At 57.4% G+C, this 23,529-nt stretch overlaps 2 protein-coding genes across 6 annotated transcripts in view; both read left to right on the top strand.

The window, feature by feature from the left end:
• Positions 1-23,529, top strand: part of LOC123749057 (uncharacterized) — a 195,356-nt gene that overhangs the window by 46,530 nt on the left and 125,297 nt on the right. The gene's annotated exons all lie outside the window — the stretch shown is intronic.
• LOC138352205 (zinc finger protein 271-like) lies at positions 1,065-3,677 on the top strand. The gene is made up of 5 exons (XM_069304485.1): positions 1,065-1,208; positions 1,572-1,856; positions 2,085-2,288; positions 3,079-3,357; positions 3,564-3,677. The coding sequence occupies exons 1-5, from the start codon at positions 1,065-1,067 to the stop codon at positions 3,675-3,677; spliced, it is 1,026 nt and encodes a 341-aa protein (XP_069160586.1).

Here is a 23,529-nt window from a genome sequence, read left to right as displayed (position 1 = left end):
ATCACCAGACCGTCATGGACTGAGTCAAGCACCACACCGTCATGGACTGTGACAAGCACCATACCGTCATGGACTGTGACAAGCACCAGACCGTCATGGACTGTTTCACGCACCGGACCGTCCCGGACTGTGTCAAGCATCAGACCGTTTCGGACTGTGTCATACACCAAACCGTCTTGGACTGTGTCAAGCACAATACCGTCCCGGACTGTGTCAAGCACCAGACCGTCCCGGACTGTGTCAAGCACCAGACCGTCCAGGACTGTGTCAAGCACCATACCGTTCCGGACTGTGTCAAGCACCAGACCGTCCCAGACTGTGTCAAGCACCAGACCGTCATGGACTGTGTCAAGCACAAGACCGTCCCGGACTGTGTCAAGCACCAGACCGTCCTGGACTGTGTCAAGCTTGAGACGTCATGGACTGTGTCAAGCACCAGACCGTCCCGGACTGTTACAAGCACCAGACCGTCCCGGACTGTGACAAGCACCAGACCGTCCTGGACTATGACAAGCACCAGACCGTCCCGGACTGTGACAAGCACCAGACCGTCCTGGACTGTGTCAAGCATCAGACCGTCCAGGACTGTGTCAAGCACCAGGCCCTCATGGACTGTGTCAAGCACCAGACCATCATGGATTGTGTCAAGCACTAGACCGTCATGGACTGTGTCAAGCACCACACCGTCATGGACTGTGTCAAGCATCAGACCGTCCAGGACTGTGTCAAGCACCAGGCCCTCATGGACTGTGTCAAGCACCAGACCATCATGGATTGTGTCAAGCACTAGACCGTCATGGACTGTGTCAAGCACCACACCGTCATGTACTGTGTCAACCACCAGACCGTCATGGACTGTGTCAAGCTCCAGACCGTCATGGACTGTGACAAGCACTAGACCGTCAAGGACTGTGACAAATACTTGACCCTCTCGGACTGTGTCAAGCACCAGACCGTCATGGACTGTGTCAAGCACAAGACCGTCCGGACTGTGTCAAGCACAAGACCGTCCCGGACTGTATCAAGCACCAGACCGTCCTGGACTGTGTCAAGCACGAGACTTCATGGACTGTGTCAATCACCCGACCTTCCCGGACTGTAACAAGCACCAGACCGTCATGGATTGTGTCAAGCACCAGACTGTCATGGACTGTGTCAGGCTTCAGATCGTCATGAACTGTGCCAAGCACCAGACCGTCCCGGACTGTGTAAAGCACCATACCATCCCGGACTGTGTCAAGCACCAGACCGTCCTGGACTGTGTCAAGCACCAGACCGTCCCGGACTGTGCCAAGCACCAGACCAACCCGGACTGTGTCAAGCACCAGACCGTCCCGGACTGTGTCAAGCACCAGACCGTCATGGACTGTGTCAGGCACCAGACCGACCCGGACTGTTTCAAGCACCGGACCGTACCGAAATGTGTCAAGCACCAGACCGTCTCGGACTGTGTCAAGCACCAGACCGTCCCGGAGTGTTTCAAGCACCAGACCGTCCCGGACTGTGTCAAGCACCAGACAGTCCCGGACTGTGTCAAGCACTAGACCGTCCCGGACTGTGTCACGCACCAGACCGTCCCGGACTGTGTCAAGCACCCGACCGATCAGGACTGTGACAGGCTCCAGACTCTCATGAACTGTGACAAGCACCAGACCGTCATGGACTGTGAAAAGCACCAGCCCGTCCCGGACTGTGTCACGCACCGGACCATCCCGGACTTTGTCAAGCACCAGACCGTCATGGACTGTGTCAAGCACCAGACCGTCCCGGACTGTGTAAAGCACCATACCATCCCGGACTGTGTCAAGCACCAGACCGTCATGGACTGTGTCAAGCACCAGACCGTCCCGGACTGTGTAAAGCACCATACCATCCCGGACTGTGTCAAGCACCAGACCGTCCTGGACTGTGTCAAGCACCAGACCGTCCCGGACTGTGCCAAGCACCAGACCAACCCGGACTGTGTCAAGCACCAGACCGTCCCGGACTGTGTCAAGCACCAGACCGTCATGGACTGTGTCAGGCACTAGACCGACCCGGACTGTTTCAAGCACCGGACCGTACCGAACTGTGTCAATCACCAGACCGTCTCGGACTGTGTCAAGCACCAGACCGTCCCGGAGTGTTTCAAGCACCAGACCGTCCCGGACTGTGTCAAGCACCCGACCGATCAGGACTGTGACAAGCTCCAGACCGTCATGGACTGTGAGAAGCACCAGACCGTCATGGACTGTGAAAAGCACCAGACCGTCATGGACTGTGTCAAGCACCAGACCGTCCCGGACTGTGTAAAGCACCATACCATCCCGGACTGTGTCAAGCACCAGACCGTCCTGGACTGTGTCAAGCACCAGACCGTCCCGGACTGTGCCAAGCACCAGACTGTCCCGGACTGTGTCAAGCACCAGACCGTCCCGGACTGTGTCAAGTACCAGACCGTCATGGACTGTGTCAGGCACCAGACCGACCCGGACTGTTTCAAGCACCGGACCGTACCGAACTGTGTCAAGCACCAGACCGTCTCGGACTGTGTCAAGCACCAGACCGTCCCGGAGTGTTTCAAGCACCAAACCGTCCCGGACTGTGTCAAGCACTAGACCGTCCCGGACTGTGTCACGCACCAGACGGTCCCGGACTGTGTCAAGCACCCGACCGATCAGGACTGTGACAAGCTCCAGACCGTCATGAACTGTGACAAGCACCAGACCGTCATGGACTGTGAGAAGCACCAGACCGTCATGGACTGTGAAAAGCACCAGCCCGTCCCGGACTGTGTCACGCACCGGACCATCCCGGACTTAGTCAAGCACCAGACCGTCATGGACTGTGTCAAGCACCAGACCGTCCCGGACTGTGTCAAGCACCAGATCGTCCCGGACTGTGTCAAGCACCAGACCGTCTTGGACTGTGTCAAGCACCAGACTGTCATGGACTGTGTCAAGCACCATACCATCCCGGACAGTGTCAAACACCAGACCGTCCCAGACTGTGTCAAGCACCAGGCCCTCATGGACTGTGTCAAGCACCAGACCATCATGTATTGTGTCAAGCACTAGACCCCTCATGGACTGTGTCAAGCACCAGACCGTCATGGACTGTGTCAACCACCAGACTGTCTCGGAATGTGTCAAGCACCAGACCCTCATGGACTGTGACAAGCACCGGACTGTCAAGAACTGTGACAAGCACCAGACCGTCCCGGACTCTGTCAAGCACCAGATCGTCATGGACTGTGAAAAGCTTCAGCCCGTCCCGGACTGTGTCACGCACCAGACAGTCCCGGACTTTGTCAAGCACCAGACCGTCATGGACTGTGTCAAGCACCAGACCGTCATGGACTGTGTCAAGCACCAGACCGTCATGGACTGTTTCAAGCACCAGATCGTCCCGGACTGTGTCAAGCACCAGACCGTCCCAGACTGTGTCAAGGACCAGTCCGTCATGGACTGTGTCAAGCACCATATCGTCCCAGACTGTGTCAAGCATCAGGCCGTCCCGGATGGTGTCAAGCACCAGACCGTCCTGGACTGTGTCAAGCACGAAACGTCATGGACTGTGAGAAGCACCAGACCGTCAAGGACTGGGAAAAGCTTCAGCCCGTCCCGGACTGTGTCACGCACCGGACCGTCCCGGACTTTGTCAAGCACCAGACCGTCATGGACTGTGTCAAGCACTAGAACGTCCCGGACTATTTCACTCACCAGACCGTCATGGACTGTGTCAAGCACCAGACCGTCCCGAACTGTGTCAAGCAAGAAATCGTCCCGGACTGTGTCAAGCACCAGACCGTCTTGGACTGTGTCAAGCACCATACCGTCCCGGACTGTGTCAAGCACCAGACCGTCCCAGACTGTGTCAAGCACCAGTCCGTCATGGACTGTGTCAAGCACCATATCGTCCCGGACTGTGTCAAGCATCAGGCCGTTCTGGACTGTGTCAAGCACCAGACCGTCCTGGACTGTGTCTAGCACGAGACGTCATGGACTGTGTCAAGCAACAGACCGTCCCGGACTGTTTCAAGCACCAGACCGTCCCGGACTGTGTCAAGCACCAGACCGTCCCGGACTATGTCAAGCATCAGACCGTCCCGGACTGTGACAAGCACCAGACCGTCATGGACTGTGTCAAGCACCAGACCGTCATGGACTGTGTCAAGCACCAGACCGTCATGGACTGTGACAAGCACCAGACCGACATGGACTGTGAAAAGAACCAGACCATCCCGGACTGTGTCACGCACCAGACCGTCCCGGACTGTGACAAGCACCAGACCGTCCCGGACTGTGTCAAGCACCAGACCGTCTCGGACTGTGTCAAGCACCAGACCGTCATGGACTGTGACAAGCACCGGACTGTCATGAACTGTGATAAGCACCAGACCATCCCGGACTTTGTCAAGCACTAGACCGTCATGGACTGTGTCAAGCGCTTGACCGTCCCGGACTATGTCACGCACCAGACCGTCCCGGACTGTGACAAGCACCAGACCGTCCAGGACTGTGTCAAGCACCAGACCGTCATGGACTGTGTCAAGCACCAGGCCCTCATGGACTGTGTCAAGCACCAGACCGTCCCGGACTGTGTCAAGCACCAGATCGTCCTGGACTGTGTCAAGCACCAGACCGTCTTGGACTGTGTTAAGCACCAGACCGTCATGGACTGTGTCAAGCACCATACCATCCCGGACTGTGTCAAACACCAGACCGACCCAGACTGTGTCAAGCACCAGACCGTCATGGACTGTGTAAAGCACCATACCGTCCCGGACTGTGTCTAGCACCAGACCGTCCCTGACTGTGTCAAGCACCAGACCATCCTGGACTGTGCCAACAACCAGACCGTCATGGACTGTGACAAACACCGGACTGTCATGAACTGTGACAAGCATCAGACCGTCCCGGACTTTGTCAAGCACTGGACCGTCATGGACTGTGTCAAGCGCTTGACCGTTCCGGACTATGTCACGCACCAGACCGTCCCGGACTGTGACAAGCACCAGACCGTCCTGGACTGTGTCAAGCACCAGACCGTCATGGACTGTGTCAAGCACCAGGCCCTCATGGACTGTGTCAAGCACCAGACCGTCCCGGACTGTGTCAAGCACCAGATCGTCCCGGACTGTGTCAAGCACCAGACCGTCTTGGACTGTGTCAAGCACCAGACCGTCATGGACTGTGTCAAGCACCACACCATCCCTGTCAAGCACCATACCGTCCTGGACTGTGTCAAGCACCAGACCGTCATGAACTGTGTTAAGCACCAGACCATCATGGACTGTGTCAACCACCAGACCGTCATGGACTGTGTCAAGCTCCAGACCGTCGTGGACTGTGTCAAGCACCAGACCGTTATATATACTGACAAGCACCAGACAATCCCGGACTGTTTCAAGCACCAAACCGGCCCGGACTGTGACAAGCACTAGACCGTCAAAGATAGTGACAAATGATAGACCGTCTCGGACTGTGTCAAGCACCAGACCGTCATGGACTGTGTCAAGCACCAGACCGTCCGGACTGTGTCAAGCACAAGACCGTCCCGGACTGTGACAAGCTCAAGGCCGTCATGGGCAGTGGTAATAACCATACCGTCATGGACTGTGACAAGCACCAGACCGGCATGGACTGTGAATAGCTCCAGACCGTCCCGGACTGTGTCAAGCACTAGACCGTCCCGGACTGTGTCACGCACCAGACCGTCATGTACTTTGACAAGGACCAGACTGTCATTGACTGTGTCAAGCACCAGACCGTCCCGGAATGTGTCAAGCACCAGAATGTCCCGGACTGTATTAAGCACAAGACCGTCATGGACTGTGTCAGGCACTAGACCGTCCCGGACTGTTTCAAGCACCAGACCGTACCAGACTGTGTCAAGCACCACACTGTCTCGGACTGTGTCAAGCACCAGACCGTCGCGGACTGTTTCAAGCACTAGACCGTCCCGGACTGTGACAAGCTCCAGACCCTCATGGACAGTGACAAGCACCAGACCGTCATGGACTGAGAGAAGCATCAGATCGTCATGGACTGTGAAAAGCACCAGGCTTTGATGGACTGTGTCAAGCACCAGACCGTCCAGGACTGTAACAAGCTCCAGACTCTCATGGACTGTGACAAGCACCAGACCGTCATGGACTGTGTCGAGCACCAGACCGTCATGGACTGTGTCAAGAACCAGACTGTCAAGGACTGTCAAGCACCAGACCGTGCTGGACTGTGTCAAGCACCAGACCGTCATGGACTGTGACAGGCACCAGACCGTCCTGACTGTTTCAAACACCAGACTGTACCGGACTGTGTCAACCACCAGACCGTCCCGTACTGTGTCAAGCACTAGACCGTCCCGGACTGTGTCACGCACCAGACCGTCCAGGACTGTGTCAAGCACCAGACCGTCCCGGACTGTGTCAAGCACCAGACCGTCCAGGACTGTGACAAGCTCCAGACTCTCATGGACTGTGACAAGCACCAGACCGTCATGGACTGTGTCAAGCACCAGACCGTCCCGAACTGTGTCAAGCACCAGACCGTCCCGGATTGTGTCACGCACCAGACCGTCCCGGATTGTGTCACGCACCAGTCTGCCATGGATTGTGACAATCACCGGACTGTCATGAACTGTGACAAGCCCCAGACCGTCCCGGACTCTGTCAAGCACCAGACAGTCATGGACTGTGTCAAACACCAGACCGTCCCAGACTGTGTCACGCACCAGACCGTCCCGGACTGTGACAAGCTCCAGACTCTCATGGACTGTGACAAGCACCAGACCGTCATGGACTGTGAAAAGCACCAGACCGTCATGGACTGTGTCAAGCACCAGACTGTCATGGACTGTGTCAAGCACCAGGCTGTGATGAACTGTGTCAAGCTCCAGACCGTCCAGGACACAGACAAGCTCCAGACTCTCATGGACTGTGTCGAGCACCAGACCGTCATGGACTGTGTCGATCACCAGACCGTCATGGACTGTGTCAAGCACCAGACTGTCATGGACTTTGTCAAGCACCAGACCGTACCGGACTGTATCAAGCACCAGACCGTCCCGGACTGTGGCAAGCACTAGACCGTCATGGACTGTGACAAGCACCAGACCATCATGGACTGTTTCAAGCACCAGACCGTCCCGGACTGTGCCAAGCACCAGACCGTCCCGGACTGTGTCAAGCACCAGACCGTCCAGGACTGTGACAAGCTCCAGACTCTCATGGACTGTGACAAGCACCAGACCGTCATGGACTGTGTCAAGCACCAGACCGTCCCGAACTGTGTCAAGCACCAGACCGTCCCGGATTGTGTCACGCACCAGACCGTCCCGGATTGTGTCACGCACCAGTCTGCCATGGATTGTGACAATCACCGGACTGTCATGAACTGTGACAAGCCACAGACCGTCCCGGACTCTGTGAAGCACCAGACAGTCATGGACTGTGTCAAACACCAGACCGTCCCAGACTGTGTCACGCACCAGACCGTCCCGGACTGTGACAAGCTCCAGACTCTCATGGACTGTGACAAGCACCAGACCGTCATGGACTGTGAAAAGCACCAGACCGTCATGGACTGTGTCAAGCACCAGACTGTCATGGACTGTGTCAAGCACCAGGCTGTGATGAACTGTGTCAAGCTCAAGACCGTCCAGGACACAGACAAGCTCCAGACTCTCATGGACTGTGTCGAGCACCAGACCGTCATGGACTGTGTCGATCATCAGACCGTCATGGACTGTGTCAAGCACCAGACTGTCATGGACTGTGTCAAGCACCAGACCGTACCGGACTGTATCAAGCACCAGACCGTACCGGACTGTATCAAGCACCAGACCGTCCCGGACTGTGGCAAGCACTAGACCGTCATGGACTGTGACAAGCACCAGACCATCATGGACTGTTTCAAGCACCAGACCGTCCCGGACTGTGCCAAGCACCAGACAGACCCGGACTGTGTCAAGCACCAGACCGTCCCGGACTGTGTCAAGCACCAGACCGTCATGGACTGTGTCAGGCACCAGACCGTCCCGGACTGTTTCAAGCACCAGACTGTACCGGACTGTGTCAACCACCAGACCGTCTCGGACTGTGTCAAGCACCAGACCGTCCCGGACTATTTCAAGCACCAGACTGTCCCGGACTGTGTCAAGCACCAGACCGTTCCGGACTGTGTCAAGCACTAGACCGTCCCGGACTGTGTCACGCACCAGACCGTCCCGGACTGTGTCAAGCACCAGATCGTCCAGGACTGTGACAAGCTCCAGACTCTCATGGACTGTGACAAGCACCAGACCGTCATGGACTGTCAAGCACCAGACCGTCCCGAACTGTGTCAAGCACCAGACCGTCCCGGGTTGTGTCATGTCATGGATTGTGACAATCACCGGACTGTCATGAACTGTGACAAGCACCAGACCGTCCCGAACTCTGTCAAGCACAAGACAGTCATGGACTGTGACAAGCAGCAGACCGTCCCGGACTGTGTCAAGCACCAGATCGTCCAGGACTGTGACAAGCTCCAGACTCTCATGGACTGTGACAAGCACCAGACCGTCATGGACTGTCAAGCACCAGACCGTCCCGAACTGTGTCAAGCACCAGACCGTCCCGGGTTGTGTCATGTCATGGATTGTGACAATCACCGGACTGTCATGAACTGTGACAAGCACCAGACCGTCCCGAACTCTGTCAAGCACAAGACAGTCATGGACTGTGACAAGCAGCAGACCGTCCCGGACTGTGTCAAGCACCAGATCGTCCAGGACTGTGACAAGCTCCAGACTCTCATGGACTGTGACAAGCACCAGACCGTCATGGACTGTCAAGCACCAGACCGTCCCGAACTGTGTCAAGCACCAGACCGTCCCGGGTTGTGTCATGTCATGGATTGTGACAATCACCGGACTGTCATGAACTGTGACAAGCACCAGACCGTCCCGAACTCTGTCAAGCACCAGACTGTCATGGACTGTGTCAAGCACCAGGCTGTGATGAACTGTGTCAAGCTCCAGACCGTCCAGGACACAGACAAGCTCCAGACTCTCATGGACTGTGTCGAGCACCAGACCGTCATGGACTGTGTCGATCACCAGACCGTCATGGACTGTGTCAAGCACCAGACTGTCATGGACTTTGTCAAGCACCAGACCGTACCGGACTGTATCAAGCACCAGACCGTCCCGGACTGTGGCAAGCACTAGACCGTCATGGACTGTGACAAGCACCAGACCATCATGGACTGTTTCAAGCACCAGACCGTCCCGGACTGTGCCAAGCACCAGACCGTCCCGGACTGTGTCAAGCACCAGACCGTCCAGGACTGTGACAAGCTCCAGACTCTCATGGACTGTGACAAGCACCAGACCGTCATGGACTGTGTCAAGCACCAGACCGTCCCGAACTGTGTCAAGCACCAGACCGTCCCGGATTGTGTCACGCACCAGACCGTCCCGGATTGTGTCACGCACCAGTCTGCCATGGATTGTGACAATCACCGGACTGTCATGAACTGTGACAAGCCACAGACCGTCCCGGACTCTGTGAAGCACCAGACAGTCATGGACTGTGTCAAACACCAGACCGTCCCAGACTGTGTCACGCACCAGACCGTCCCGGACTGTGACAAGCTCCAGACTCTCATGGACTGTGACAAGCACCAGACCGTCATGGACTGTGAAAAGCACCAGACCGTCATGGACTGTGTCAAGCACCAGACTGTCATGGACTGTGTCAAGCACCAGGCTGTGATGAACTGTGTCAAGCTCAAGACCGTCCAGGACACAGACAAGCTCCAGACTCTCATGGACTGTGTCGAGCACCAGACCGTCATGGACTGTGTCGATCATCAGACCGTCATGGACTGTGTCAAGCACCAGACTGTCATGGACTGTGTCAAGCACCAGACCGTACCGGACTGTATCAAGCACCAGACCGTACCGGACTGTATCAAGCACCAGACCGTCCCGGACTGTGGCAAGCACTAGACCGTCATGGACTGTGACAAGCACCAGACCATCATGGACTGTTTCAAGCACCAGACCGTCCCGGACTGTGCCAAGCACCAGACAGACCCGGACTGTGTCAAGCACCAGACCGTCCCGGACTGTGTCAAGCACCAGACCGTCATGGACTGTGTCAGGCACCAGACCGTCCCGGACTGTTTCAAGCACCAGACTGTACCGGACTGTGTCAACCACCAGACCGTCTCGGACTGTGTCAAGCACCAGACCGTCCCGGACTATTTCAAGCACCAGACTGTCCCGGACTGTGTCAAGCACCAGACCGTTCCGGACTGTGTCAAGCACTAGACCGTCCCGGACTGTGTCACGCACCAGACCGTCCCGGACTGTGTCAAGCACCAGATCGTCCAGGACTGTGACAAGCTCCAGACTCTCATGGACTGTGACAAGCACCAGACCGTCATGGACTGTCAAGCACCAGACCGTCCCGAACTGTGTCAAGCACCAGACCGTCCCGGGTTGTGTCATGTCATGGATTGTGACAATCACCGGACTGTCATGAACTGTGACAAGCACCAGACCGTCCCGAACTCTGTCAAGCACAAGACAGTCAAGGACTGTGACAAGCAGCAGACCGTCCCGGACTGTGTCAAGCACCAGACCGTCCGGGGCTGTTTCACGCACCAGACCGACCCGGACTGTGTCAAGCACCACACCGTCATGGACTGTGTCAAACACAAGACCGTCATGGACTGTGACAAGCACCAGACCGTCATGGACTGTGTCAAGCACCAGATAGTCTCGGACTGTGTCAAGCACCAGACCGTCCCGGACTGTCACGCACCAGACCGTCATGGACTGTGAGAAGCACCAGACCGTCATGGACTAGGAAAAGCCCGTCCCGGACTGTGTCACGCACCGGACCGTCCCGGACTTTGTCAAGCACCAGACCGTCATGGACTGTGTCAAGCACTAGACCGTCCCGGACTATGTCACGCACCAGACCGTTCAGGACTGTGACAAGCACCAGACCGTCCTGGACTGAGTCAAGCACCAGACCGTCATGGACTGTGTCCAGCTCCAGGCCCTCATGGACTGTGTCAAACACCAGATCGTCCCGGACTGTGTCAAGCAACAGACCATCCCCGGACTGTGTCGAGCACCAGACCGTCATGGACTGTGTCAAGCACCAAACCGTCCCGGACTGTGTCAAGCACAAGACCGTTCCGGACTGTGTCAAGCACCAGACCGTCCCGGACTGTGTCAAGCACTAGACCGTTCCAGACTGTGTCACGCACCAGACCGTCCAGGACTGTGTCACGCACCGGACCGTCCCGGACTTTGTCAAGCACCAGACCGTCATGGACTGGGAAAAGCACCAGCCCGTCCCGGACTGTGTCAAGCACTAGACCGTTCCAGACTGTGTCACGCACCAGACCGTCCAGGACTGTGTCACGCACCGGACCGTCCCGGACTTTGTCAAGCACCAGACCGTCATGGACCGTGTCAAGCACTAGACCGTCCCGGACTATTACACTCACCAGACCGTCCTGGACTGAGTTAAGCACCAGACCGTCCCAGACTGTGTCAAGCACCAGACCGTCCCAGACTGTGTCAAGCACCAGTCCGTCATGGACTGTGTCAAGCACCATATCGTCCCGGACTGTGTCAAGCATCAGGCCATCCCGGACTGTGTCAAGCACCAGACCGTCCTGGACTGTTTCAAGCACGAGACGTCATGGACTGTGTCAAGCACCAGACCGTCCCGGACTGTTTCAAGCACCAGACCGTCCCGGACTGTGTCAAGCACCAGACCGTCCCGGACTATGTCAAGCACCAGACCGCCCCGGACTGTGTCAAGCACTAAATCGTCCCGGACTGTGTCAAGCACCAGACCGCCCCGGACTGTGTCACGCACCAGAACGTCATGGACTGTGTCAAGCACCAGACCGTACCGAACTGTGTCAAGCACCAGACCGTCCCGGACTGTGTCAAGCACCAGACCGTCCCGGACTGTGTCAAGCACCAGACCCTCCTGGACTGTGTCAAGCACGAGACGTCATGGACTGTGTCAAGCACCAGACCGTCCCGGACTGTTACAAGCACCAGACCGTCCCGGACTGTGACAAGCACCAGACCCTCCTGGACTGTGTCAAGCACCAGACCCTCATGGACTGTGTCAAGCACAAGGCCCTCATGGACTGTGTCAAGCACCAGACCATCATGGATTGTGTCAAGCACTAGACCGTCATGGACTGTGTCAAACACCAGACCGTCATGGACTCTGTCAACCACCAGACCGTCATGGACTGTGTCAAGCTCCAGACCGTCATGGACTGTGTCAAGCACCAGACAATCCCGGACTGTTTCAAGCACCAAACCGGCCCGGACTGTGACAAGCACTAGACCGTCAAGGACTGTGACAAATACTAGACCCTCTCGGACTGTGTCAAGCACCAGACCGTCATGGACTGTGTCAAGCACCAGACCGTCCCGGACTGTGTCAAACACAAGATCGTCCCGGACTGTGTCAAGCAACAGACCGTCCCCGGACTGTGTCGAGCACCAGACCGTCATGGACTGTGTCAAGCACCAAACCGTCCCGGACTGTGTCAAGCACCAGACCGTTCCGGTCTGTGTCAAGCACCAGACCGTCCCGGACTGTGTCAAGCAATAGACCGTTCCAGACTGTGTCACGCACCAGACCGTCCAGGACTGTGTCAAGCACCAGACCGTCCCGGACTGTGTCAAGCACCAGACCCTCCTGGACTGTGTCAAGCACGAGACGTCATGGACTGTGTCAAGCACCAGACCGTCCCGGACTGTTACAAGCACCAGACCGTCCCGGACTGTGACGATCACCAGACCCTCCTGGACTGTGTCAAGCACCAGACCCTCATGGACTGTGTCAAGCACCAGGCCCTCATGGACTGTGTCAAGCAACAGACCATCATGGATTGTGTCAAGCACTAGACCGTCATGGACTGTGTCAAGCACCAGACCGTCATGGACTCTGTCAACCTCCAGACCGTCATGGACTGTGTCAAGCTCCAGACCGTCATGGACTGTGTCAAGCACCAGACAATCCCGGACTGTTTCAAGCACCAAACCGGCCCGGACTGTGACAAGCACTAGACCGTCAAGGACTGTGACAAATACTAGACCCTCTCGGACTGTGTCAAGCACCAGACCGTCATGGACTGTGTCAAGCATCAGACCGTCCTGGACTGTGTCAAGCACGAGACGTCATGGACTGTGTCAATCACCAGACCGTCCCGGACTGTGTCAAGCACAAGAACGTCCCGGACTGTGACAAGCACCAGATCGTCATGGATTGTGTCAAGCACCAGACTGTCATGGACTGTGTCAAGCACCAGACCGGCCCGGACTGTGTGAAGCACCATACTATCCCGGACTGTGTCATGCACTAGACCGTCCTGGACTGTGTCAAGCACCAGACCGTCCCGGACTGTGTCAAGCACCGGACCGTCCTGGACTGTGTCAAGCACCAGACCGTCCCGGACTGTGTCAAGCACCAGACCGTCCCGGACTGTGTCAAGAACCAGACCGTCATGGACTGTGTCAGGCACCAGACCGTCCCGGACTGTGTCAAGCACCAGACCGTCCCGGACTGTGTCAAGCACCAGACCGTTCTGGACTGTGTCAAGCACGAGACGTCATGGACTGTGTCAATCACCAGACCGTCCCGGACTGTGTCAAGCACCAGAACGTCGCACATTGTGGCAAGCACCAGACCGGCATGGACTGTGTCAAGCACCAGACCGTCATTGATTGTGGCAAGCACCAGACCGTCATGGACTGTGTCAAGCACCAGACCGTCATGGATTGTGTCAAGCACCAGACTGTCATGGACTGTGTCAAGCACCAGACCGTCCCGGACTGTGTCAAGCACCAGACCGTCCTGGACTGTGTCAAGCACCAGACCGTCCCGGACTGTGCCAAGCACCAGACCGACCCGGACTGTGTCAAGCACCAGACCTTCCTGGACTGTGTCAAGCACCAGACCGTCCCGGACTGTGTCAAGCACCAGACCGTCCCGGAGTGTGTCAAGCACCAGACCGTCCCGGACTGTGTCAAGCACCAGACCGTCATGGACTGTGTCAAACACCAGACCGTCCCGGACTGTGTCAACCCCCAGACCGTCCCGGACTGTGGCAAGCACCAGACCGTCATGGACTGTGTCAAGCACCAGACCGTCATGGATTGTGTCAAGCACCAGACTGTCATGGACTGTGTCAAGCACCAGACCGTCCCGGACTGTGTGAAGCTCCATACTATCCCGTAATGTGTCATGCACTAGACCGTCCTGGACTGTGTCAAGCACCCGACCGTCCCGGACTGTGTCAAGCACCAGACCGTCATCGACTGTGTCAACCACCAGACCGTCCCGGACTGTGTCAAGCACCAGACCGTCCCGGACTGTGTCAAGCACCAGACAGTCCCGGACTGTGTCAAGCACCAGACCGTCCCGGACTGTGTCAAGCACCAGACCGTCCCGGACTGTGTCAAGCACCAGACCGTCCCGGACTGTGTCAACCCCCAGACCGTCCCGGACTGTGTCAATCACCAGACCGTCCCGGACTGTGTCAAGCACAAGAACGTCCCGGACTGTGACAAGCACCAGATCGTCATGGATTGTGTCAAGCACCAGACTGTCATGGACTGTGTCAAGCACCAGACCGGCCCGGACTGTGTGAAGCACCATACTATCCCGGACTGTGTCATGCACTAGACCGTCCTGGACTGTGTCAAGCACCAGACCGTCCCGGACTGTGTCAAGCACCGGACCGTCCTGGACTGTGTCAAGCACCAGACCGTCCCGGACTGTGTCAAGCACCAGACCGTCCCGGACTGTGTCAAGCACCAGACCGTCCCGGACTGTGTCAAGCACCAGACCGTCCCGGACTGTGTCAAGCACCAGACCGTCCCGGACTGTGTCAAGCACCAGACCGTCCTGGACTGTGTCAAGCACGAGACGTCATGGACTGTGTCAATCACCAGACCGTCCCGGACTGTGTCAAGCACCAGACCGTCCCACATTGTGGCAAGCACCAGACCGGCATGGACTGTGTCAAGCACCAGACCGTCATGGATTGTGGCAAGCACCAGACCGTCATGGACTGTGTCAAGCACCAGACCGTCATGGATTGTGTCAAGCACCAGACTGTCATGGACTGTGTCAAGCACCAGACCGTCCCGGACTGTGTCAAGCACCAGACCGTCCTGGACTGTGTCAAGCACCAGACCGTCCCGGACTGTGCCAAGCACCAGACCGACCCGGACTGTGTCAAGCACCAGACCTTCCTGGACTGTGTCAAGCACCAGACCGTCCCGGACTGTGTCAAGCACCAGACCGTCCCGGAGTGTGTCAAGCACCAGACCGTCCCGGACTGTGTCAAGCACCAGACCGTCATGGACTGTGTCAAACACCAGACCGTCCCGGACTGTGTCAACCCCCAGACCGTCCCGGACTGTGGCAAGCACCAGACCGTCATGGACTGTGTCAAGCACCAGACCGTCATGGATTGTGTCAAGCACCAGACTGTCATGGACTGTGTCAAGCACCAGACCGTCCCGGACTGTGTGAAGCTCCATACTATCCCGTAATGTGTCATGCACTAGACCGTCCTGGACTGTGTCAAGCACCCGACCGTCCCGGACTGTGTCAAGCACCAGACCGTCATCGACTGTGTCAACCACCAGACCGTCCCGGACTGTGTCAAGCACCAGACCGTCCCGGACTGTGTCAAGCACCAGACAGTCCCGGACTGTGTCAAGCACCAGACCGTCCCGGACTGTGTCAAGCACCAGACCGTCCCGGACTGTGTCAAGCACCAGACCGTCCCGGACTGTGTCAACCCCCAGACCGTCCCGGACTGTGGCAAGCACCAGACCGTCATGAACTGTGTCAAGCACCAGACCGTCATGGATTGTGTCAAGCACCAGACTGTCATGGACTGTGTCAAACACCAGACCGTCCCGGACTGTGTGAAGCTCCATACTATCCCGTAATGTGTCATGCACTAGACCGTCCTGGACTGTGTCAAGCACCCGACCGTCCCGGACTGTGTCAAGCACCAGACCGTCCCGGACTGTGTCAAGCACCAGACAGTCCCGGACTGTGTCAAGCACCAGACCGTCCCGGACTGTGTCAAGCACCAGACCGTCCCGGACTGTGTCAAGCACCAGACCGTCCCGGACTGTGTCAAGAGGTGGCACGAGCTTTTAAACCGGGAGTCCTATTCTGCAATATAAAGCTAGAGAGAACGTGAGGTGACGCAAGGTGAGGTGACGCAAGATGATGTAACGCAAGGTGAGGTGACGCAAGGTGAGGTGACGCAAGGTGAGGTGAGGCATGGTGAGGTGGTGCAAGGTGAGGTGGCGCAAGGTGAGGTGGTGCAAGGTGAGGTGGTGCAAGGTGAGGTGACGCAAGGTGAGGTGACGCAAGATGATGTAACGCAAGGTGAGGTGACGCAAGGTGAGGTGACGCATGGTGAGGTGGTGCAAGATGATGTAACGCAAGGTTTGGTGACGCAAGGTGAGGTGACGCAAGGTGAGGTGACGCAAGGTGAGGTGGTGCAAGGTGAGGTGGTGCAAGGTGAGGTGACGCAAGGTGAGGTGGTGCAAGGTGAGGTGGTGCAAGGTGATGTGGTGCAAGGTGAGGTGACGCAAGGTGAGGTTGTGCAAGGTGAGATGACGCAAGGTGAGTTGGTGCAAGGTGAGGTGGTGCAAGGTGAGGTGACGCAAAGTGAGGTGGTGCAAGGTGAGGTGGTTCAAGGTGAGGTGACGCAAGGTGAGGTGGTGCAAGGTGAGGTGACGCAAGGTGAGTTGGTGCAAGGTGAGGTGACGCAAGGTGAGGTGGTGCAAGGTGAGGTGGTGCAAGGTGAGGTGGTGCAGGGTGAGGTGGTGCAAGGTGAGGTGACGCAAGGTGAGGTGACGCAAGGTGAGGTGGTGCAAGGTGAGGTGGTGCAAGGTGAGGTGGTGCAAGGTGAGGTGGTGCAAGGTGAGGTGGTGCGAGGTGAGGTGACGCGAGGTGAGGTGGTGCAAGGTGAGGTGGTGCAAGGTGAGGTGACGCAAGGTGAGGTGGTGCAAGGTGAGGTGACGCAAGGTGAGGTGGTGCAAGGTGAGGTGACGCAAGGTGAGGTGGTGCAAGGTGAGGTGGTGCCAGGTGAGGTGGTGCCAGGTGAGGTGACGCCAGGTGAGGTGACGCAAGGTGAGGTGACGCGAGGTGAGGTGGTGCAAGGTGAGGTGGTGCAAGGTGAGGTGGTGCAAGGTGAGGTGGTGCAACGTGAGGTGGTGCACGGTGAGGTGACGCAAGGTAAGGTGGTGCAAGGTGAGGTGGTGCAAGGTGAGGTGGTGCAAGGTGAGGTGGTGCAAGGTGAGGTGGTGCAAGGTGAGGTGGTGCAAGGTGAGGTGACGCAAGGTGAGGTGGTGCAAGGTGAGGTGACGCAAGGTGAGGTGACGCAAGGTGAGGTGACGCAAGGTGAGGTGATGCAAAGTGAGGTGACGCAAGGTGAGGTGACGCAAGGTGAGGTGGTGCAAGGTGAGGTGGTGCAAGGTGAGGTGACGCAAGGTGAGGTGACGCAAGGTGAGGTGGTGCAAGGTGAGGTGGTGCAAGGTGAGGTGACGCAAGGTGAGGTGGTGCGAGGTGACGCAAGGTGAGGTGACGCAAGGTGATGTGACGCAAGGTGATGTGGTGCAAGGAGAGGTGGTGCAAGGTGAGGTGGTGCAAGGTGAGGTGACGCAAGGTGAGGTGACGCAAGGTGAGGTGACGCAAGGTGAGGTGACGCAAGGTGAGGTGGTGCAAGGTTAGGTGACGCAAGGTGAGGTGGTGCAAGGTGAGGTGGTGCAAGGTGAGGTGACGCAAGGTGAGGTGGTGCAAGGTGAGGTGACGCAAGGTGAGGTGGTGCAATGTGAGGTGACGCAAGGTGAGGTGGTGCAAGGTGAGGTGGTGCAAGGTGAGGTGACGCAAGGTGAGGTGATGCAAGGTGAGGTGGTGCAAGGTGAGGTGGTGCAAGGTGAGGTGACACAAGGTGAGGTGGTGCAAGGTGAGGTGACGCAAGGTGAGGTGGTGCAAAGGTGAGGTGACGCAAGGTGAGGTGGTGCAAGGTGAGGTGGTGCAAGGTGATGTGGTGCAAGGTGAGGTGACGCAAGGTGAGGTGGTGCAAGGTGAGGTGACGCAAGGTGAGGTGACGCAAGGTGAGGTGACGCAAGGTGAGGTGGTGCAAGGTGAGGTGACGCAAGGTGTGATGCAAGGTTAGGTGACGCAAGGTGAGGTGGTGCAAGGTGACGTGGTGCAAGGTGGGGTGACGCAAGGTGAGGTGGTGCAAGGTGAGGTGGTGCAAGGTGAGGTGACGCAAGGTGAGGTGGTGCAAGGTGAGGTGGTGCAAGGTGAGGTGGTGCAAGGTGAGGTAGTGCAAGGTGAGGTGACGCAAGGTGAGGTGGTGCAAGGTGAGGTGACGCAAGGTGAGGTGGTGCAAGGTGAGGTGGTGCAAGGTGAGGTGACGCAAGGTGAGGTGACGCAAGGTGAGGTGACGCAAGGTGAGGTGTTGCAAGGTGAGGTGGTGCAAGGTGAGGTGACGCAAGGTGAGGTGACGCAAGATGATGTAACGCAAGGTGAGGTGACGCAAGGTGAGGTGACGCAAGGTGAGGTGGTGCAAGATGATGTGACGCAAGGTGAGGTGACGCAAGGTGAGGTGACGCAAGGTGAGGTGACGCAAGGTGATGTGGTGCAAGGTGATGTGGTGCAAGGTGAGGTGACGCAAGGTGAGGTGACGCAAGGTGAGGTGGTGCAAGGTGAGGTGACGCAAGGTGAGGTGGTGCAAGGTGAGGTGGTGCAAGGTGAGGTGGTGCAAGGTGAGGTGGTGCAAGGTGAGGTGACGCAATGTGAGGTGGTGCAAGGTGAGGTGATGCAAGGTGAGGTGACGCAAGGTGAGGTGGTGCAAGGTGAGGTGGTGCAAGGTGAGGTGACGTAAGGTGAGGTGACGCAAGGTGAGGTGGTGCAAGGTGAGGTGGTGCAAGGTGAGGTGACGCAAGGTGAGGTGGTGCAAGGTGAGGTGACGCAAGGTGATGTGGTGCAAGGTGAGGTGGTGCAAGGTGAGGTGACGCAAGGTGATGTGACGCAAGGTGATGTGGTGCAAGGTGAGGTGGTGCAAGGTGAGGTGACGCAAGGTGAGGTGGTGCAAGGTGAGGTGGTGCAAGGTGAGGTGACGCAAGGTGAGGTGGTGCAAGGTGAGGTGGTGCAAGGTGAGGTGGTGCAAGGTAAGGTGGTGCAAGGTGAGGTGGTGCAAGGTGAGGTGGTGCAAGGTGAGGTGACGCAAGGTGAGGTGGTGCAAGGTGAGGTGGTGCAAGGTGAGGTGGTGCAAGGTGATGTGGTGCAAGGTGAGGTGGTGCAAGGTGAGGTGGTGCAAGGTGAGGTGGTGCAAGGTGAGGTGACGCAAGGTGAGGTGGTGCAAGGTGAGGTTTTGCAAGGTGAGGTGGTGCAAGGTGAGGTGGTGCAAGGTGAGTTGGTGCAAGGTGAGGTGACGCAAGGTGAGGTGGTGCAAGGTGAGGTGACGCAAGGTGAGGTGGTGCAAGGTGAGGTGACGCAAGGTGAGGTGGTGCAAGGTGAGGTGGTGCAAGGTGAGGTGACGCAAGGTGAGGTGGTGCAAGGTGAGGTGGTGCAAGGTGAGGTGGTGCAAGGTGAGGTGACGCAAGGTGAGGTGACGCAAGGTGAGGTGGTGCAAGGTGAGGTGACGCAAGGTGTGATGCAAGGTTAGGTGACGCAAGGTGAGGTGGTGCAAGGTGACGTGGTGCAAGGTGGGGTGACGCAAGGTGAGGTGGTGCAAGGTGAGGTGGTGCAAGGTGAGGTGACGCAAGGTGAGGTGGTGCAAGGTGAGGTGGTGCAAGGTGAGGTGGTGCAAGGTGAGGTAGTGCAAGGTGAGGTGACGCAAGGTGAGGTGGTGCAAGGTGAGGTGACGCAAGGTGAGGTGGTGCAAGGGGAGGTGACGCAAGGTGAGGTGACACAAGGTAAGGTGACGCAAGGGGAGGTGACGCAAGGTGAGGTGACACAAGGGGAGGTGACACAAGGTGAGGTGACACAAGGTGAGGTGACGCAAGGTGAGGTGGTGCAAGGGGAGGTGACGCAAGGTGAGGTGGTGCAAGGTGAGGTGACGCAAGGTGAGGTGGTGCAAGGTGAGGTGGTGCAAGGTGAGGTGGTGCCAGGTGAGGTGGTGCCAGGTGAGGTGACGCCAGGTGAGGTGACGCAAGGTGAGGTGACGCGAGGTGAGGTGGTGCAAGGTGAGGTGGTGCAAGGTGAGGTGGTGCAAGGTGAGGTGGTGCAACGTGAGGTGGTGCACGGTGAGGTGACGCAAGGTAAGGTGGTGCAAGGTGAGGTGGTGCAAGGTGAGGTGGTGCAAGGTGAGGTGGTGCAAGGTGAGGTGGTGCAAGGTGAGGTGGTGCAAGGTGAGGTGACGCAAGGTGAGGTGGTTTAAGGTGAGGTGACGCAAGGTGAGGTGACGCAAGGTGAGGTGACGCAAGGTGAGGTGATGCAAAGTGAGGTGACGCAAGGTGAGGTGACGCAAGGTGAGGTGGTGCAAGGTGAGGTGGTGCAAGGTGAGGTGACGCAAGGTGAGGTGACGCAAGGTGAGGTGGTGCGAGGTGACGCAAGGTGAGGTGACGCAAGGTGATGTGACGCAAGGTGATGTGGTGCAAGGAGAGGTGGTGCAAGGTGAGGTGGTGCAAGGTGAGGTGACGCAAGGTGAGGTGACGCAAGGTGAGGTGACGCAAGGTGAGGTGACGCAAGGTGAGGTGGTGCAAGGTTAGGTGACGCAAGGTGAGGTGGTGCAAGGTGAGGTGGTGCAAGGTGAGGTGACGCAAGGTGAGGTGGTGCAAGGTGAGGTGACGCAAGGTGAGGTGGTGCAATGTGAGGTGACGCAAGGTGAGGTGGTGCAAGGTGAGGTGGTGCAAGGTGAGGTGACGCAAGGTGAGGTGATGCAAGGTGAGGTGGTGCAAGGTGAGGTGGTGCAAGGTGAGGTGACACAAGGTGAGGTGGTGCAAGGTGAGGTGACGCAAGGTGAGGTGGTGCAAAGGTGAGGTGACGCAAGGTGAGGTGGTGCAAGGTGAGGTGGTGCAAGGTGATGTGGTGCAAGGTGAGGTGGTGCAAGGTGAGGTGACGCAAGGTGAGGTGACGCAAGGTGAGGTGACGCAAGGTGAGGTGGTGCAAGATGATGTGACGCAAGGTGAGGTGACGCAAGGTGAGGTGACGCAAGGTGAGGTGACGCAAGGTGATGTGGTGCAAGGTGATGTGGTGCAAGGTGAGGTGACGCAAGGTGAGGTGACGCAAGGTGAGGTGGTGCAAGGTGAGGTGACGCAAGGTGAGGTGGTGCAAGGTGAGGTGGTGCAAGGTGAGGTGGTGCAAGGTGAGGTGGTGCAAGGTGAGGTGACGCAAGGTGAGGTGGTGCAAGGTGAGGTGATGCAAGGTGAGGTGACGCAAGGTGAGGTGGTGCAAGGTGAGGTGGTGCAAGGTGAGGTGACGTAAGGTGAGGTGACGCAAGGTGAGGTGGTGCAAGGTGAGGTGGTGCAAGGTGAGGTGACGCAAGGTGAGGTGGTGCAAGGTGAGGTGACGCAAGGTGATGTGGTGCAAGGTGAGGTGGTGCAAGGTGAGGTGACGCAAGGTGATGTGACGCAAGGTGATGTGGTGCAAGGTGAGGTGGTGCAAGGTGAGGTGGTGCAAGGTGAGGTGGTGCAAGGTGAGGTGACGCAAGGTGAGGTGGTGCAAGGTGAGGTGGTGCAAGGTGAGGTGGTGCAAGGTGAGGTGGTGCAAGGTAAGGTGGTGCAAGGTGAGGTGGTGCAAGGTGAGGTGGTGCAAGGTGAGGTGACGCAAGGTGAGGTGGTGCAAGGTGAGGTGGTGCAAGGTGAGGTGGTGCAAGGTGATGTGGTGCAAGGTGAGGTGGTGCAAGGTGAGGTGGTGCAAGGTGAGGTGGTGCAAGGTGAGGTGACGCAAGGTGAGGTGGTGCAAGGTGAGGTTTTGCAAGGTGAGGTGGTGCAAGGTGAGGTGGTGCAAGGTGAGTTGGTGCAAGGTGAGGTGACGCAAGGTGAGGTGGTGCAAGGTGAGGTGACGCAAGGTGAGGTGGTGCAAGGTGAGGTGACGCAAGGTGAGGTGGTGCAAGGTGAGGTGGTGCAAGGTGAGGTGACGCAAGGTGAGGTGGTGCAAGGTGAGGTGGTGCAAGGTGAGGTGGTGCAAGGTGAGGTGGTGCAAGGTGAGGTGACGCAAGGTGAGGTGGTGCAAGGTGAGGTGACGCAAGGTGAGGTGGTGCAAGGTGAGGTGGTGCAAGGTGAGGTGGTGCAAGGGGAGGTGGTGCAAGGGGAGGTGACACAAGGTGAGGTGGTGCAAGGTGAGGTGACGCAAGGTGAGGTGACGCAAGGTGAGGTGACGCAAGGTGAGGAGGTGCAAGGTGAGGTGGTGCAAGGTGAGGTGACGCAAGGTGAGGTGGTGCAAGGTGAGGTGGTGCAAGGTGAGGTGACGCAAGGTGAGGTGGTGCAAGGGGAGGTGACGCAAGGTGAGGTGGTGCAAGGTAAGGTGACACAAGGTAAGGTGACGCAAGGGGAGGTGACGCAAGGTGAGGTGACACAAGGGGAGGTGACACAAGGTGAGGTGACGCAAGGTGAGGTGGTGCAAGGGGAGGTGACGCAAGGTGAGGTGGTGCAAGGTGAGGTGACTCAAGGGGAGGTGACACAAGGTAAGGTGACGCAAGGGGAGGTGACGCAAGGTGAGGTGACGCAAGGTGAGGTGACACAAGGGGAGGTGACACAAGGTGAGGTGGTGCAAGGTGAGGTGACGCAAGGTGAGATGGTGCAAGGTGAGGTGGTGCAAGGTGAGGTGACGCAAGGTGAGGTGACGCAAGGTGAGGTGACGCAAGGGGAGGTGACGCAAGGTGAGGTGACGCATGGTGAGGTGACACAAGGGGAGGTGACACAAGGTAAGGTGACGCAAGGTGATTCTGCGTCTCTGGCTGACCCAATAATTTGTTCTCGTTTCTTACTCGGGCGGAGTGTTAATATTTATGACTCGTGTGGTCGCTTCTGTAAGGTTATGTCCCGTGTGTTTAACACCTGCTCTCTTGTCCCGTGTGTTTAACACCTGCTCTCTTGTCCCATGTGTTTAACACCTGCTGCTCTCTTGTCCCGTGTGTTTAACACCTGCTCTCTTGTCCCGTGTGTTTAACACCTTCTGCTCTCTGGTCCCATGTGTTTAACACCTGCTGCTCTCTTGTCCCGTGTGTTTAACACCTGCTCTCTTGTCCCATGTGTTTAACACCTTCTGCTCTCTTGTCCCATGTGTTTAACACCTTCTGCTCTCTTGTCCCATGTGTTTAACACCTGTTGCTCTCTTGTCCCGTGTGTTTAACACCTGCTGCTCTCTTGTCCCGTGTGTTTAACACCTTCTGCTCTCTTGTCCCATGTGTTTAACACCTGCTGCTCTCTTGTCCCATGTGTTTAACACCTGCTGCTCTCTTGTCCCGTGTGTTTAACACCTGCTGCTCTCTTGTCCCATGTGTTTAACACCTGCTGCTCTTT

The sequence above is a fragment of the Procambarus clarkii genome, chromosome 5 (assembly GCF_040958095.1).
Source record: "Procambarus clarkii isolate CNS0578487 chromosome 5, FALCON_Pclarkii_2.0, whole genome shotgun sequence".
Classification (NCBI taxonomy): Eukaryota; Metazoa; Arthropoda; class Malacostraca; order Decapoda; family Cambaridae; genus Procambarus; species Procambarus clarkii.
This window is presented reverse-complemented; position numbering and strand designations above follow the sequence as displayed.